The sequence below is a fragment of the Meriones unguiculatus genome, chromosome 17 (assembly GCF_030254825.1).
Source record: "Meriones unguiculatus strain TT.TT164.6M chromosome 17, Bangor_MerUng_6.1, whole genome shotgun sequence".
In the NCBI taxonomy this organism is placed as follows: Eukaryota; Metazoa; Chordata; class Mammalia; order Rodentia; family Muridae; genus Meriones; species Meriones unguiculatus.
In genome coordinates, this window is record NC_083364.1 from 96,344,286 (window position 1) to 96,357,426 (window position 13,141).

The 13,141-nt window shown below is 43.1% G+C and overlaps 1 protein-coding gene across 3 annotated transcripts in view; it reads left to right on the forward strand.

Moving 5' to 3' along the window:
* Dyrk1a (dual specificity tyrosine phosphorylation regulated kinase 1A) overlaps positions 1 to 13,141 on the forward strand; it is a 116,789-nt gene that overhangs the window by 76,672 nt on the left and 26,976 nt on the right. For 2 of the 3 annotated variants that reach the window (XM_060370799.1, XM_060370801.1), the window contains 3 exons: positions 6,487 to 6,683; positions 9,789 to 9,908; positions 11,803 to 11,991. In XM_060370799.1, coding sequence (XP_060226782.1) covers positions 6,487 to 6,683; positions 9,789 to 9,908; positions 11,803 to 11,991 — 506 coding nt within the window. The remainder of the gene's footprint in view (positions 1 to 6,486; positions 6,684 to 9,788; positions 9,909 to 11,802; positions 11,992 to 13,141) is intronic. The other variant, XM_060370800.1, reaches the window with a different exon arrangement.

The following is a 13,141-nucleotide window of genomic DNA, read 5'->3' on the forward strand; positions in this document are numbered from 1 at the left end:
CTTTGGTTGTCTTGAAGAGGATTTGTTTTCTTCTGATGGTACTCATGGATTTTCAAAAGTCAGTGGTTTACCTGTGTGTACAAACCGTCTGGCTCCTTTAATGATTTGTTGGGTTTTTTTCATAGCTGGTTTCAACCATTTTGTTGAATGTTTCATTGAGATTTATATTTACTTTTCCCATTAATTTTTTTTAACATCTTAATTTGGTGAGTTTCTGGTATATGCATACATACATACATACACACATGTATGTATATATTCACTGATCTCTAGGGACTGATGTGCTATGAAGTAAATGACCTCATTTCTCATTCCTTGAATTTCCATGTGGTTCCTTCTATCAGATCCACTTCTCTGGTAAGATTATACTGTTTCCTTTTAGAAGCAGTTTTTGTGTTTTAATTTTTTTATTTCTTGTTAATGGATGTTTACACTCTTGCAGTTCCCTGCGGCTTTTGGCATGGTGGATTTGGTTGATGTTATTGTAGTGTATGTGCTGAGCTGTTCAGCATCCAGATTTTGTTGTCCTCCTTGAAGAGTATGTGATTTTGTCTTCACCCTTTGAGATGTGTTTTTCTGTCTGTTAGAAGGTCAAGCCTTTGTTTTACAGTAGAGGCAGGTGAGCCCTGCACCTGTGTTGGATGTCTGTGCGTGTTTATCTTGGTTTACTCCCTCAGGTTGGTTGAAATGCAGTGTCCCGCTGGCCTGTGGGTTCTCATAGTTGTTTAGCTCACAGCTTTCTGATGGGTGTGGATGTCCTCCATTACTGTGTAGCTTAGCCAAAGATGAGAATCCAGGCATGACTTCCACATTCCTGCCAGTCTTGAACTCTCTTCTCTCTCCACACAGCTCTCTGACAGATTTCCTCCAGACAGAGGGTCAGAGTGATGGTGAGGCTCATTATCAATGGTCACAGCTAGTCTGAAAACCTGTCGGCTAGTTATGTAGTCATTCAGGGTGAATGAGGTACTTGAAAGTGGTCAGAAGTGGAAGTCTGAGGTGTAGGCTTTGGTCACATCCCAATGCCACTAAGAACTTGAACTACTGATTATTTGTTATGCTGTTTCTATGCACAATGGCATGTGCATACATGTGTGGACATATATCATGGAGCAGCATACATTGGTCACTGTAAATCAGTTCATACGTCTTTCATGTAGGATCATTCCTATTAAACAGTTCCTTATTGTTAGAGTCAGCAAAACTGCAGTTGATGTAGTTTAATCTTAATGTACCAACCCCAGCAGCCCCAGAGCTGGGCTCTGACTGAACTATGTGTGGACTCTGAAGAACAAAGGGAGGCTGCTGTGTAACAGTAACCTGTGCTCTGAGAAGCCTGCTCTTCACTTCCGACTCCAACTCTTCTCCCCCTCGCAACGCTTTCTTCATGTATAGATTTAGTATGTGGTGGATTCAGCCACCGAAAAACTACCTACTGAATGCAAGGGGTGTGCCAGGCTGCTGCTGTGGGTGTGAACTGAGCAACAGCCGTCACCCTCTTAATCCCAGGCCATGCTTTCCAGCTCAGCTGCCTGTTCCTCAGACAGTTTTTCCTCCTTATCATTTGTTTTTTCCTGATAGGGAATTTTGTAGGTTATTTCTATGCAAACCTGGTTGCTCCTGGTATTTCATCTTTGTGCACTCTAATGTTAAGGGTTAACTTGGAATTATTTTCATTTATATCTTCCTTAGTATTGTTATTAGGTCGGCTATACATATTCTTTAAAATCTAGTACAGATCACGCAGTCACCAGTCTTCTACCACACTTTAGTAGCAGACATTCGGGGGCTGAGTGGAGGGCACTGCACACCAGTGCCCGTGGGCGTGCGGAACGTCAGGCAAGTGGCTGGTTCTCCCTGTGCGCATGTGTGCAGCCCTTCCACAGCTCTGTAGTCTGCTCTTGGCTTGGCTCTGCCGTGTTGAGTCTTACTGCATCCTTGGACCCCAGCCTGCTGGTGGACTGTTTCACATAGCCAGTGTTGCCCTTCCCCAGGGACCTGCTCCCTAGCTGCCATAGCTCTGCCCAGAACACAGCAACAAACACTTGGTTTTCAAGCTGTTAATTTGACAACAAATTTTTAATGGGTTTTTGAAAGTTAAAAACATGCTTTTGTGGTAAGAACAGTTCACAGGATTCAGAAGAATATGAAGGGAACATTAGAATGTTGCATATGCGCTTCAGTAATGGAACTACTTGTGGAACTGAGCTTCGAATGCACTGTTACAGCTTCACCAGGAAACTCCATCAGTTGATATGCCAGTGTGTGTTGTTGTATACTCTAATATAATGGTAAGGCTAATATTATAGCTGCTTGTTGGTTTAATGTGGTGTAAGGATCATTTGTAATGTGGTAGGTATTGGGTTGAATCATACAACATTGTTACTTTAGAGCCCAAAGGAAGCCAAATACCAGCAAATTCGTCTGGTTCCACCTAGTTTTTATTAACTTACCATCTCTGCTAGGAGTGTCCACTCTTTTTTTTTTTTTTTGAGTGTCCACTTTTAAATTAACATTTGAGTGTGAATAGAGGTAGAAAGTGTAGGAAGAATACGTACATGGTAATTTGCTTCATTCACTGTCAGGTTGAGAGAACTGTTTGCACCAGTTTGTCTTCTTGGAATCTTATAGTAGCAAAGGAGTAGGTGAGTGGATGCCTGCTGTGGTGCTGATAGTACAGCCTTGGGCTTCTTTACCCCAGCTAGTTCCCAGATAGTAGAGACAGAGGCCTATTAGAATGGAAACGCGCTAGAGCACAGTAACTGGCAGGTTTCAACCCTCTAAGCTACTTTGCTGTTTCCCAGCTACACACCCCGTGTTTCTTGCCTTAGTCATTCCTGTCTGGGCTGTTTCCCTTCTATGAGGCTAGCTCTCATGGCCGAGGGCTCATGGTCCATACTGCCCCATGGCGACTTTCTTCTCTCAGTTTCCTCTCCTGTTACATACATCTTCTGCTGCCTCTCCTCATCCTCCCTCCTGGTGGTTCCTCTCAGACCCCAAGCCCCAGAACCTAAGCTCTGCCTACCTCTCTTCTGCCCAGTCACAGGCTTCAGCATCTTTATTAACTAGTCAACTTTAAATTAGGTAGAGCAAGGTTCACACAACAAAGACAGGTGTACTTGATAATGTGCTCACCTGGGCGGCAACCAGATGGGGGGCAGTAATTAGTATTGGAACACACAGCACTAGACCAACTCCAATAGATACCGTAAATATTTACTGGTATCATGGGAGGAAATGAACTTTCTGATTTCTCACATTTATCTATAGAATTGAGTGTCACATAAGATAATGAACATATCAAGTATATCTTCTTATACACAGCACAATAAGAAAGGGCTTTAAAATCCCAGAAGACCACTGGGGGAGATGAGGGAGGGAAGAAGGTGAGATTGGGAGGGAATTATGGAGGGGGCTACAGCTGGGATACAAAACGAATAAACTGTAATTAATATAAAAAAATAAAAATTTAATTAAAATAATCCCGGAAGAGAAAGATAGTTGTTCCTGTGAGTCTGCATTTATTGACAGACTCATGGCGGATTGTAAAAGGAGTATCATCAGGTTCTTTATCACCTAACATGCAGCACATACGGACAAGAAAACACCTGTGTGCACACAGATACTCATTCAGCCAGGGACTCCCCCCACCCCCCCAACTGATAAGGAAAGTGTGTCGGGAGCCTCGAGCATGCTGTGTGGTCAGACCATGCTTATTGTGGAGTCATCTGGGGAACAACTTTCCACCTTTTTGTTTATTTATTTAAGACATTTAATCTTGGCTGACCTGGGAACTTGATGAGCAGACCAGGATGGCATTGAACCCTGCCTCCTGAGTGCTAGGCTAACACAACTGAAAACAGCAACAAAAAAGCAGTTAATTATCTTGTAGATCTTTTTAAGGTAGTATGATATCAACTGTTTTTCGAGACGTTGACTGTGAAGCTCTGTCTGAGGTCTGCATGTCCAGTTGCAGTCAGCCCCTCGTTAGACTTGTGGTATTGAGTACGGTTATTGATTGGGAAACTAAGACCCAGAGTGGTTCCCCCTTTCATCGTGCTAGTGCTGAAGGTCTCCATGAATTAGGGACCTCCAATTTCATTGATGTGCCTGCCATCTTTTTAGCATGGAGACTTACATCCCTTCTCCATACTGTTTGACAAGTAGGATTCTGAGCTTTTGCTGTTACAGGCATGACTGTCATCTTTGTTCACATCAGTTACTTAGGATAACTTTCTGGACGTTAATTCATTCCCCTTAATTGAGTAGTTTCTGTATTTAATTGACTGAAAATGAAAAGTTTGGAAAAAGTTCTATTATCTCCTAAAGTCAGTTTGATGTCACTTGACTTGTCTAATCTCTCAGTATAGCTACAGCATAGTCAAGGCAAGCTGATCTGACAACAGTGCCAAAGAAAGGTTGCAGAAGGTGACAGTCTGAGCCCTACATTTTAGGAAGGTCACTCTAGCAATCCATCTTTTGAAAATGCAGAGGTGCACACATGCTGATGATGATAAGCAGCCAACAGGACTCTGTCTTGATGCTAGAAAGGAGAAGAGCTTGCATTTGCATGTTCTCTAGGAAATGGAATCCCCAAGACTGGGGGTTGATGGTAAGGTGGCTTGTGACGAGGACCCTCTACTGTGACTCCAGAGTTTGTTCACGATGGTGTGGGCCTTTGCTGAGGTAGAAAGGAAGAAGCCGACTGGAGTTCTGGGGCCTGAGCTTTGTTCCCTTGAGTCTGCAGGCTTCGTTTAGCATTCAGTTAGGTGATGTGGTTTGCCAGGCTGCACAATGTCCACGTGGTTTGTGCTCCGGCTCAGTAAAGTTGGGTGCTTGGTGTGCAGTGATGGTGACAATATTTGGCCATATCTAAGTTCCTAGGGTTGCTCCCTGCCCAGCACCATTGTCAGGTAGTTTCTGTTGTCATGGAGCTGGGTGTGCAGGGATCTTACAGATGTGCGGTAGACTGAGGTTTAGACTGTAGCCTGCCTTAGCCATGCTCTTGCTGAGAGCCTTTAAAACAGCAGCTCTGGGCAGAGAGAACAGGGTCCTGTTCTGGGCAGTGTGGTCTGGTGAACTGGACATTCATGTAAGTTGAGACTCAAGTATTTGGGGGCTAGAATTGGGTATTAAAGATTTATTATTTTATATGTGACTGCTCTATCTGTGTGTACACCTGCACACCAGAAGAGGGCATCAGATCCCAGTATAGAAGGTCGTGAGCTACCATGTGGCTGCTGGGAACTGAATTTAGGACCTCTGGAAGAGCAGCCAGTGCCCTTAGCCTCTGAGTCATCTCGCCACCCCATAACCAGGGTTTTAAATCTGCCTTTTCTAATAACAAGTTTGCTGGAGATAAGAAACTTTTTTTAAGGAAGGATTACTTTTTCTTAGTCAGCCATCAGTGGTTCTATGGACTTACAGTGTTCATCTTCCTTTTCTGCTGTGGATAGTATAATCATGGCTCCTAGCTTACCTGGTGGGTGATTATTGAGGGCTCTGTTCTCCCTCCACCCTCCCTCCCTAGGTTGCCACTTTTTTTTGGGGGGGGGGTTGAGACAGGGTTTCTCTGTTGTAGCCTCGGCTGTCCTGGACTCACTTTGTAGACCAGGCTGGCCTTGAACTCACACTCACGGAGATCTGCCTGCCCCTGCCTCCCTGAGTGCTGGGATCACAGAAGTGCGTCACTGCACCCGGCTTTTGCTCAACTCTTGGTTCCCTTTGTTGGTGCAGAACATCATGTTGCAGTTTTCCCCCGGCTGTGGAGTGGGTCAGCCACTGATGCTCCTTGTCAGCACTGTGCTTTCAGACTGGTGGTGAGGAGCTGCTTAATTGGCAAGGCCCTTCTCAAGAAGTGTTGGATTTCATATGTGAGAAGAAGTATTCAAAGTTGTTACTTGTACGAGGGCACGCCTGCAGTCCCAGCACTCAGGAGGCAGAGGCAGGCAGATCTCTGTGAGTTCGAGGCCAGCCTGGGCTACGAAGTCCAGGACTACACAGAGAAATTCTGTCTCTAAAAACAAAACAACAACAAAACAAACAAATAAAAGTTGCTACTTTGGGGCTGCCGAGGTGTCTCAGTATGTAAAGGAACTTGGTGCCAAATCTGATGACCTGTCTTTAAACCCTAAGCCACACATGGTACACGTAAAGAAACTACTCCTGCAGGCTGCTCTCTGAACTCCGTGTGTGCACGTGCGCACATTCACAAAATAAAAGTAGTAAATAAGTGTAATATATAAGTTGTTACTGTTTGTTATCAAAAGCTCTCTAAAAGCTTACTCAAAAGAAATTTATATTGTGTCTTATACTATTTTAATATATAGCTGTGAAGCTGTGATGTTGAATGACTAAACCTGTTGGTTGTTACAGAGGTTTTTAGTGTCATCGAATGTCCTAAAGCACTAATTTAAGTGGCTGACATACATCACATGACGCAGTAGGATGTCAATACTTGTTAAAACTTCACTTCTGTGTTCCCAGGAGGAGAGACTTCAGCATGCAAACCTTCATCTGTTCGGCTTGCACCGTCATTTTCATTCCATGCTGCTGGCCTTCAGATGGCTGGACAGATGCCCCATTCACATCAGTACAGTGACCGTCGCCAGCCAAACATAAGTGACCAGCAGGTTCCTGCCTTATCATATTCTGACCAGATTCAGCAACCTCTAACTAACCAGGTAATTTCATTATTATCAGAAAGGATGTTGAAATTATAGCGTATCCCATTGAAAATACTAGACCAGTAAAATGGCAAAACAGCTTTAGTTTTACGTGCTAAATGGAAGAGTTGGTAGACAGAACATGGTGTTTAGAAGTTTGTATTTAAGTTTGTTGATTCTCCTCACCTGCTGGTTATGTGAATTTCACTTCATTGAAGGATACTCAGAAAAAGCACAGCTTCTTGTTCTGAAATAAAGAAGAGGAAATTATTATTTTTAAAGAAGAATGTTTAAAATAAAAAAATCATTTATGGAAAGGTAATTTAAGAAAGGCACAGGAAAGAATTACAACCAGTTCATGAGAACTGATTTTATGTTAAAAGTAACTTTTTTACATTTATAAAATTATAGACACAAGTCCTTAAGATTCAAAGGAAGAATATATGACTATTAAGCATGCTGCTTATTCTAATGTTCAGACTACAGATCCAGCAGTTTTTCATAAAGTGAGAGTTTGAGAAGACTGCTGAAATCTCTGTGAGCGCATTGTATGCGCACGCGTAGGTGCATCGTAGTGTCTGTGGTAGCTGTGCCCTTCCTTAGTCACTGTTTGGGGCGAGTCTCCTCACTGGCTGCGTGTGAGGTAGAGTTGATCTGCCGAGTAAGGAATAGGACCGCTCTTCACAGAGTTAGGATTCTAGTTGACCATTGCTTCATTCAGATCTTTTAGCAGAGCAAGTGGGGGATGACAAGTACTTTTACAGTGGATTAGTTACGTGAAATATGTTTTCTCTGGCTGAGCCATGTGTGGGTTTAAACGGGTAGTTAGCTATGGTTGAGCGTCTGCATTATGGGCATCCTGTGTCAGTAGCCTCTCACAGTGCACTAGCAAAGCATAGAGACGGGATAGCAGCATCGTGAAGGGCTTAGGATTTGTTTCCTGCAGTCATGTGACTCAGAAGTTAGGCCCATGTTTGGTACTTGAGGCAGTTCATCAGAATGTTCAAGTTTAGAAAGCTCTTGATCATGAACCAGAGGGGAGCACAGAGAGAAGCATTGAGTCCCCAAAGCACACGCGGCCACTCGGAATGTGCTCTGAAGAAACAGAACTCGCTCAGGGCATTCTCCCATGTGCTTCAAATTCAAATCAGCGTGTCACATAGATGTTGCCTAATATGTTTTCCAGCTGAAGAGACTGACGGTCCAGCTTTGAGTTGTGTATGTGTGAGTAGAGGCAGACCTCAGAGTCCAGCCTGCTTCCTTACATACAGTACTCTTGAATTGATAACTGCCATTTACAGAGAGCAAGAAACAATTCCTTTAATATTGTCTTTATCACCATATCCTGTTAGTGGATAATTTAGTTACGAGTATCTGTTTTCATAGCCAATTAATGTCTTGAAGCATTTAAAAGATGTTTTGCTTATTATTTCTCATTTAAGCCATAAATTCATGTGCTGTAAAAAGACTTCAGTAGAGGCTGGTGTAGTGGCGCACACCTTTCGTCTCAGCACTGCGATGCAGAGGCAGCCATCTCTGAGTTTGAGTCCGGGGTTGTTTACACACTGAGTTCTAAGACAGCCAGGGCACAGAAGAACACACAAAAGAGTATTAAGTTTCAAAGTGCAAACGTTTCTGAGTCTTGTCGGGCAGTCTTGAAGAAGGGATCTGTCTTCCTTAGCACCGGCACCGTGTAGTTTACCAAGAGTATGCTTTGGGGATGTGGTGTTAGCCAAGGTCTGCTTGTAGGACTCGAGTTAAAACCACGCAGACTCTGACTGTCTGGTAGGGTTTGCTTTTCTTTTTCTCGCCTTTTTTTTTTTTTTTTTTTGGTAGACCAGGCTGGCCTTGAACTCAGAGATCTGCTTACCTCTGCCTCCCCAAGTGCTGGGATTACAGGTGTGCCCCGCTTTGGCCAGCTATAAGTGTGTTGAGTACAAATATAAAAGGTTCTGTTTGAAAAATGTTTAGGAAATGAGAATTATAATCAAGGTGAGTGTGGACGAGCATGATTCACAGTGGAACCCTGATCTCTAGGCTAGTACAGTTTTCGGCATCTTGAGCTCTGCCATTCCCTGGATGTGAGTGTTAAGTGCTATTCCTTGCACTTCATTGATCTCTCTGAGAGTAGCAGAAAGGCAGAAAATAGCATTCTGTTTCCTTATAAATGAAGATAGGCACTAGATGTAAAATGAATGAACTAGAAAATAGAGTTGGAGTGAAGTGTAGCTACCTAAATATCACCTGCTCAGTCTCAGTGATGGTCCTTGTTTGCGTGTTCTCAGGGCTGAGCATTTGGTATTGGGTAACAGTTGGTACTCTGTTGGGGATGTCTCCTGTCTCAGCATTCCTTCATTGCTTGTGGGTTTTTTGTTTAGGGGTGTCTCTGTGCATTTGTCATGTCCTTTGGTGGTGTCCTTGTTCACCTGTACTGGCCTAGAGCCTTGGTCAGCTGGTCAGGGCAGGGCTCTGTGTCGTCACGTAGAAGTGTGTATAGTACTTTCTCTTAGACAGAGCGTGCACAGTGCTGCTTGCGGGAGGGCTCCGGGACATGGCCGTGCTTGGGCCGTTTTCAGTCTTGCTTCTGGAACAGGGAGCGGGCACTTCTGAGCATCCAGCTTGTGTTCGGTCGGCTGGGTTAAGAAGCCGAGGTTGGTCAGTGCTTGGTGTGTTTTTAGCCCCTGTTATAAATCAGTCAGGTTTTAGAAAAGAAATTGTCATAGGACGAAGTGTATGTAGAAGAGGTATGTGGGTGGCATCACATGTTTCCGGGATCATGGATGGACCTGTAATCGCACTGTTTGCGGAAACACGTCTAAACCTAGATAGCTGGCCACAGTTTCTTCTAAGTTCATTTATTTGCTTCAGAGTTGTTACTCTTAGAATCCAGATAAAAGAAGTCACTTTGAGATTTTATAGACTAAACTACTAATTTTTCAGAAACGGCGTTACTAGACATTGGTCGAGGGGGCTTGAGTAGCTGTGGCAGCAGGTTACGGCAGAGAGCTGATGAGGCGTTTGGTAGAGGGACGCCTGCTAGGTTTGGTAGCGGGATCTTGACTAAGCTGTGCTAGAGGCTGTTACACAGTGTAGTTAAACTGCTAGTCTTTCTGTCTATTTAAGGTGATGCCTGACATTGTCATGTTACAGAGGCGGATGCCCCAAACCTTCCGTGATCCAGCAGCTGCTCCTCTGAGGAAACTTTCTGTCGACTTGATCAAAACATACAAGCATATTAATGAGGTAAGAGTGTTGATTTGCCATGGTGTCTTCTATATTGTCAGTACATCAAGGGACAAGTTTTTGTTGCCTCTTTAGACAAGCAGATTGTATTTCTAATGATTATAATACCTGAGCATTATTAATTCTACAAAGTTAATTGTTTATAGATATTACAACTATGGAAAATGTATCAACAAGGGCTGTTGTGAGTAATGTCCTCTTTTCCAAAGGCGTATTTACTGCACTAAGTTATTTCTATAGCTTTTCCTCAGAGCAAGGAGTGACTAATAATTACATAATTAGGTATGTAGGCAGTAGACTTTTGCTTAAATGTTCATATGTATGAAACATACATATATATTTTTTTCTGCTGAAGTCCTGACATCATTGGATATTAAGCTAAAAGGATCTGCTTCATTTTAACTAATCATATTTCTTTTTATACTTTTCTAAAAAAATTATTTACTTGTTTTCAAGACAGGATCACACTCTGTAGCCTAGGCTGATCTTGAACTCACAGCAGTCCTTCTGCCTCAACCTGCTGAATGCTGGGATTACGGGTGTGAGCCACCATGCCTGGCTGTGTGTGTTCTTTTATCTGTGTTTTTCCATGGTAAGATACTCAAAAACTTACATTGTTGTAAATAGGATTTTTTTTTTTTAAGCCTGTTGAAATATTTCCCTTGTAACTTGAATTGTTGCCACTAAAAATTATTTTCTGGTATTTGGACCTTTTCTACCTGACTGCCGTTTGCTTCTGGCATCCGCTCCTGTGTTAAAGTTAATTGTGAAGTGGGGGTGTTCTAACAAAGCCCAGAAGAGGCCATGCGTCTCCACTGGAGCTCTTGACAAGGAAGGCTTACCTTCTGCCAGCTCCAGAGCCCCATGCCAGGAAGGTGTTCTTAGTTACAGACATGTTACAGTGGTTCAGTGCCTCTAGTGCCTACTAGGCAACATGTCAGGGCAAAAGGAGAAAGCCTCAGTGAATGTTCCTGAGGTAGATTTGCACACTTGTTCATTACACCTTGTGGTTACCTGGAGCTATCTGAGACATTGTTTCTTACAGTGTATCAATGTCAGTTTGTTAACACGGGGCTAAACTGTTGTTAATAGCATCTTTGTTGAAGCTCATTTATCAGCTGCCTTGTCACTGTGTGTCAAGGCACCAATTTCTTGGAATGGTACTCTTGTCACCCAGCAGCTTTAAAAGGCATGGGCGTGGATTTCATCAGTTTTTACTCAACGTAGAAATTGGATTATCTTAGTAAAACATCAATCCATTGGCATTCAAAAAAATCTTTTGCTTAATATTAAGTATTAGTATTACCTGGAGAAGAGGTCACAGAAGACCTTGAATTTTGAGTTCAACTTTGAGGGAATGAAATGTTGCTTCTTCTGTTTGGGGTTCCCTTGTATTTTTTTATTTTTATTTTTTTTGGTTTTTCGAAACAGGGTTTCTCTGTGTAGCCTTGGCTGTCCTAGACTCTTTTACAAACCAGGCCGACCTTGAACTCACAAAGATCTGCCTGCCTCTGCCTCCCTAAGTGCTGAGATTAAAGGCGGGCACCACTGTGCCTGCCTTCCTCTTTGTATCTCTAAGATCTGTGTGATCTCACTGTATGTGAATAACGCCATACATTAACAAGTGTGAGGTACTTTGAATCTTAATGGGATGTCTTGGGTACTGAAGACCTCTTGTTTACGAAATGTATCTGCAGTGCGTTCCATCATGTACATGTCCTTATGGTTATGTATATATTTGCGTTCGGATGGTAACTGCAGAAGATGTTTATTTTGTTTCGGATTGTTTTACTAGAAAAGAACAGTTCATTCATTTCATACTGATTTGTTGGGAACATACATACATCCTCAATAGTAATTTAATTCACAGTTAACTTTGTAATGCTCCTTTCAGGTTTACTATGCAAAAAAGAAGCGAAGACACCAACAAGGCCAGGGAGACGATTCCAGTCATAAGAAGGAGCGGAAGGTTTACAACGATGGTTATGATGACGATAACTATGATTATATTGTGAAAAACGGAGAAAAGTGGATGGACCGTTATGAAATTGACTCCTTAATAGGCAAAGGTTCATTTGGACAGGTAATTTAATGGAGAATGCTTGAATTTCATTAATTAAAATTTCTACTTGATCGTGATAGTAAATCCTCAGTAACACATTTTTGATACTAATACATTTATGTGAACAGTATATATTTAAATATTTAAATGATCATAATTCTCCAGCTATAAAAATTCCAGTAACTCTATTATTTTTATAAATGTTTCTTTTGCCACTAACTACTTTTAGGTAGTGACTAAGAGATTACTTTTCATTGCTAACAACTAGTCTTATCCCTGTCAGGGCTAAGTCTAACCAGTTGTTCATTGTTGATTTAGAGATGGTGCCTTATGTCTGAGCAGACCTCTCAGGCAGCAAGCAAGCACTCTTTCTTCCTCTTCTTGAGGCTGGGGCTGTGCTCTGGGTTTCCCCAGCCATTCTGACCCAGGCGGGCTCGTACTGGCAGACGGGCTTCTGGGTTCTCCTTCCCACCCCAGAGCACCAGCAGGGACAGTCCTGTGGGTGGTGACTGCAGCGGACCTGACTCTTCTCTTCATTCTCGGCCCCTTATCCTCACTCTCAGTTCTCCTGTTCGCATGTGGACCCTATCTCACCCAGAAGTTGCCATTCCCTCTCAGTTCTTCCTTCTTTGGAAACAGGGTCTCCAAAGGCCCTGGTTGGCCTGGACGTTCCTGCTTCAGTCCTAAGTATTGAGATTGCAGCAGATGCCACTTTTTTCTCTCTAGCTGCCCCCAACAGCCCACCTGCCATCTCATTAGGCCACTGCGCTCTTTTTGCTAGAGCTTACTGTTAATGCTATTAAGTTAGGGAATAGAATGTGATATGAATCAGTTTTTTACTGAGTAAAGTAAAGTGGGGCCCAAGTGACTTTTCATAAAATTCTCCCTTTGCTTTGATGAAAAACAAACTGTAGAACTGGGTGTAGTAACCCTGGGACTGGGGTGGGCGGTAGTGGCAGGAGTACCAGCAGTTTCAATTCATGTTGAGCTGCATGGTGTCTTGGGACCAGCTTGGAGTGTGTGAGAGCACGTCTCAGGAGACAGACACATGCCTGTGGGGTCTGCTTGTGCTTCTTCCTCTGAGCCGGGAGAGAGGCAGAGTACGCTCTTTTGAACTGTGGAGGTAATAGTCATAGGTCAGATCTGGTCATGCTAAGGACTCAAGTATATT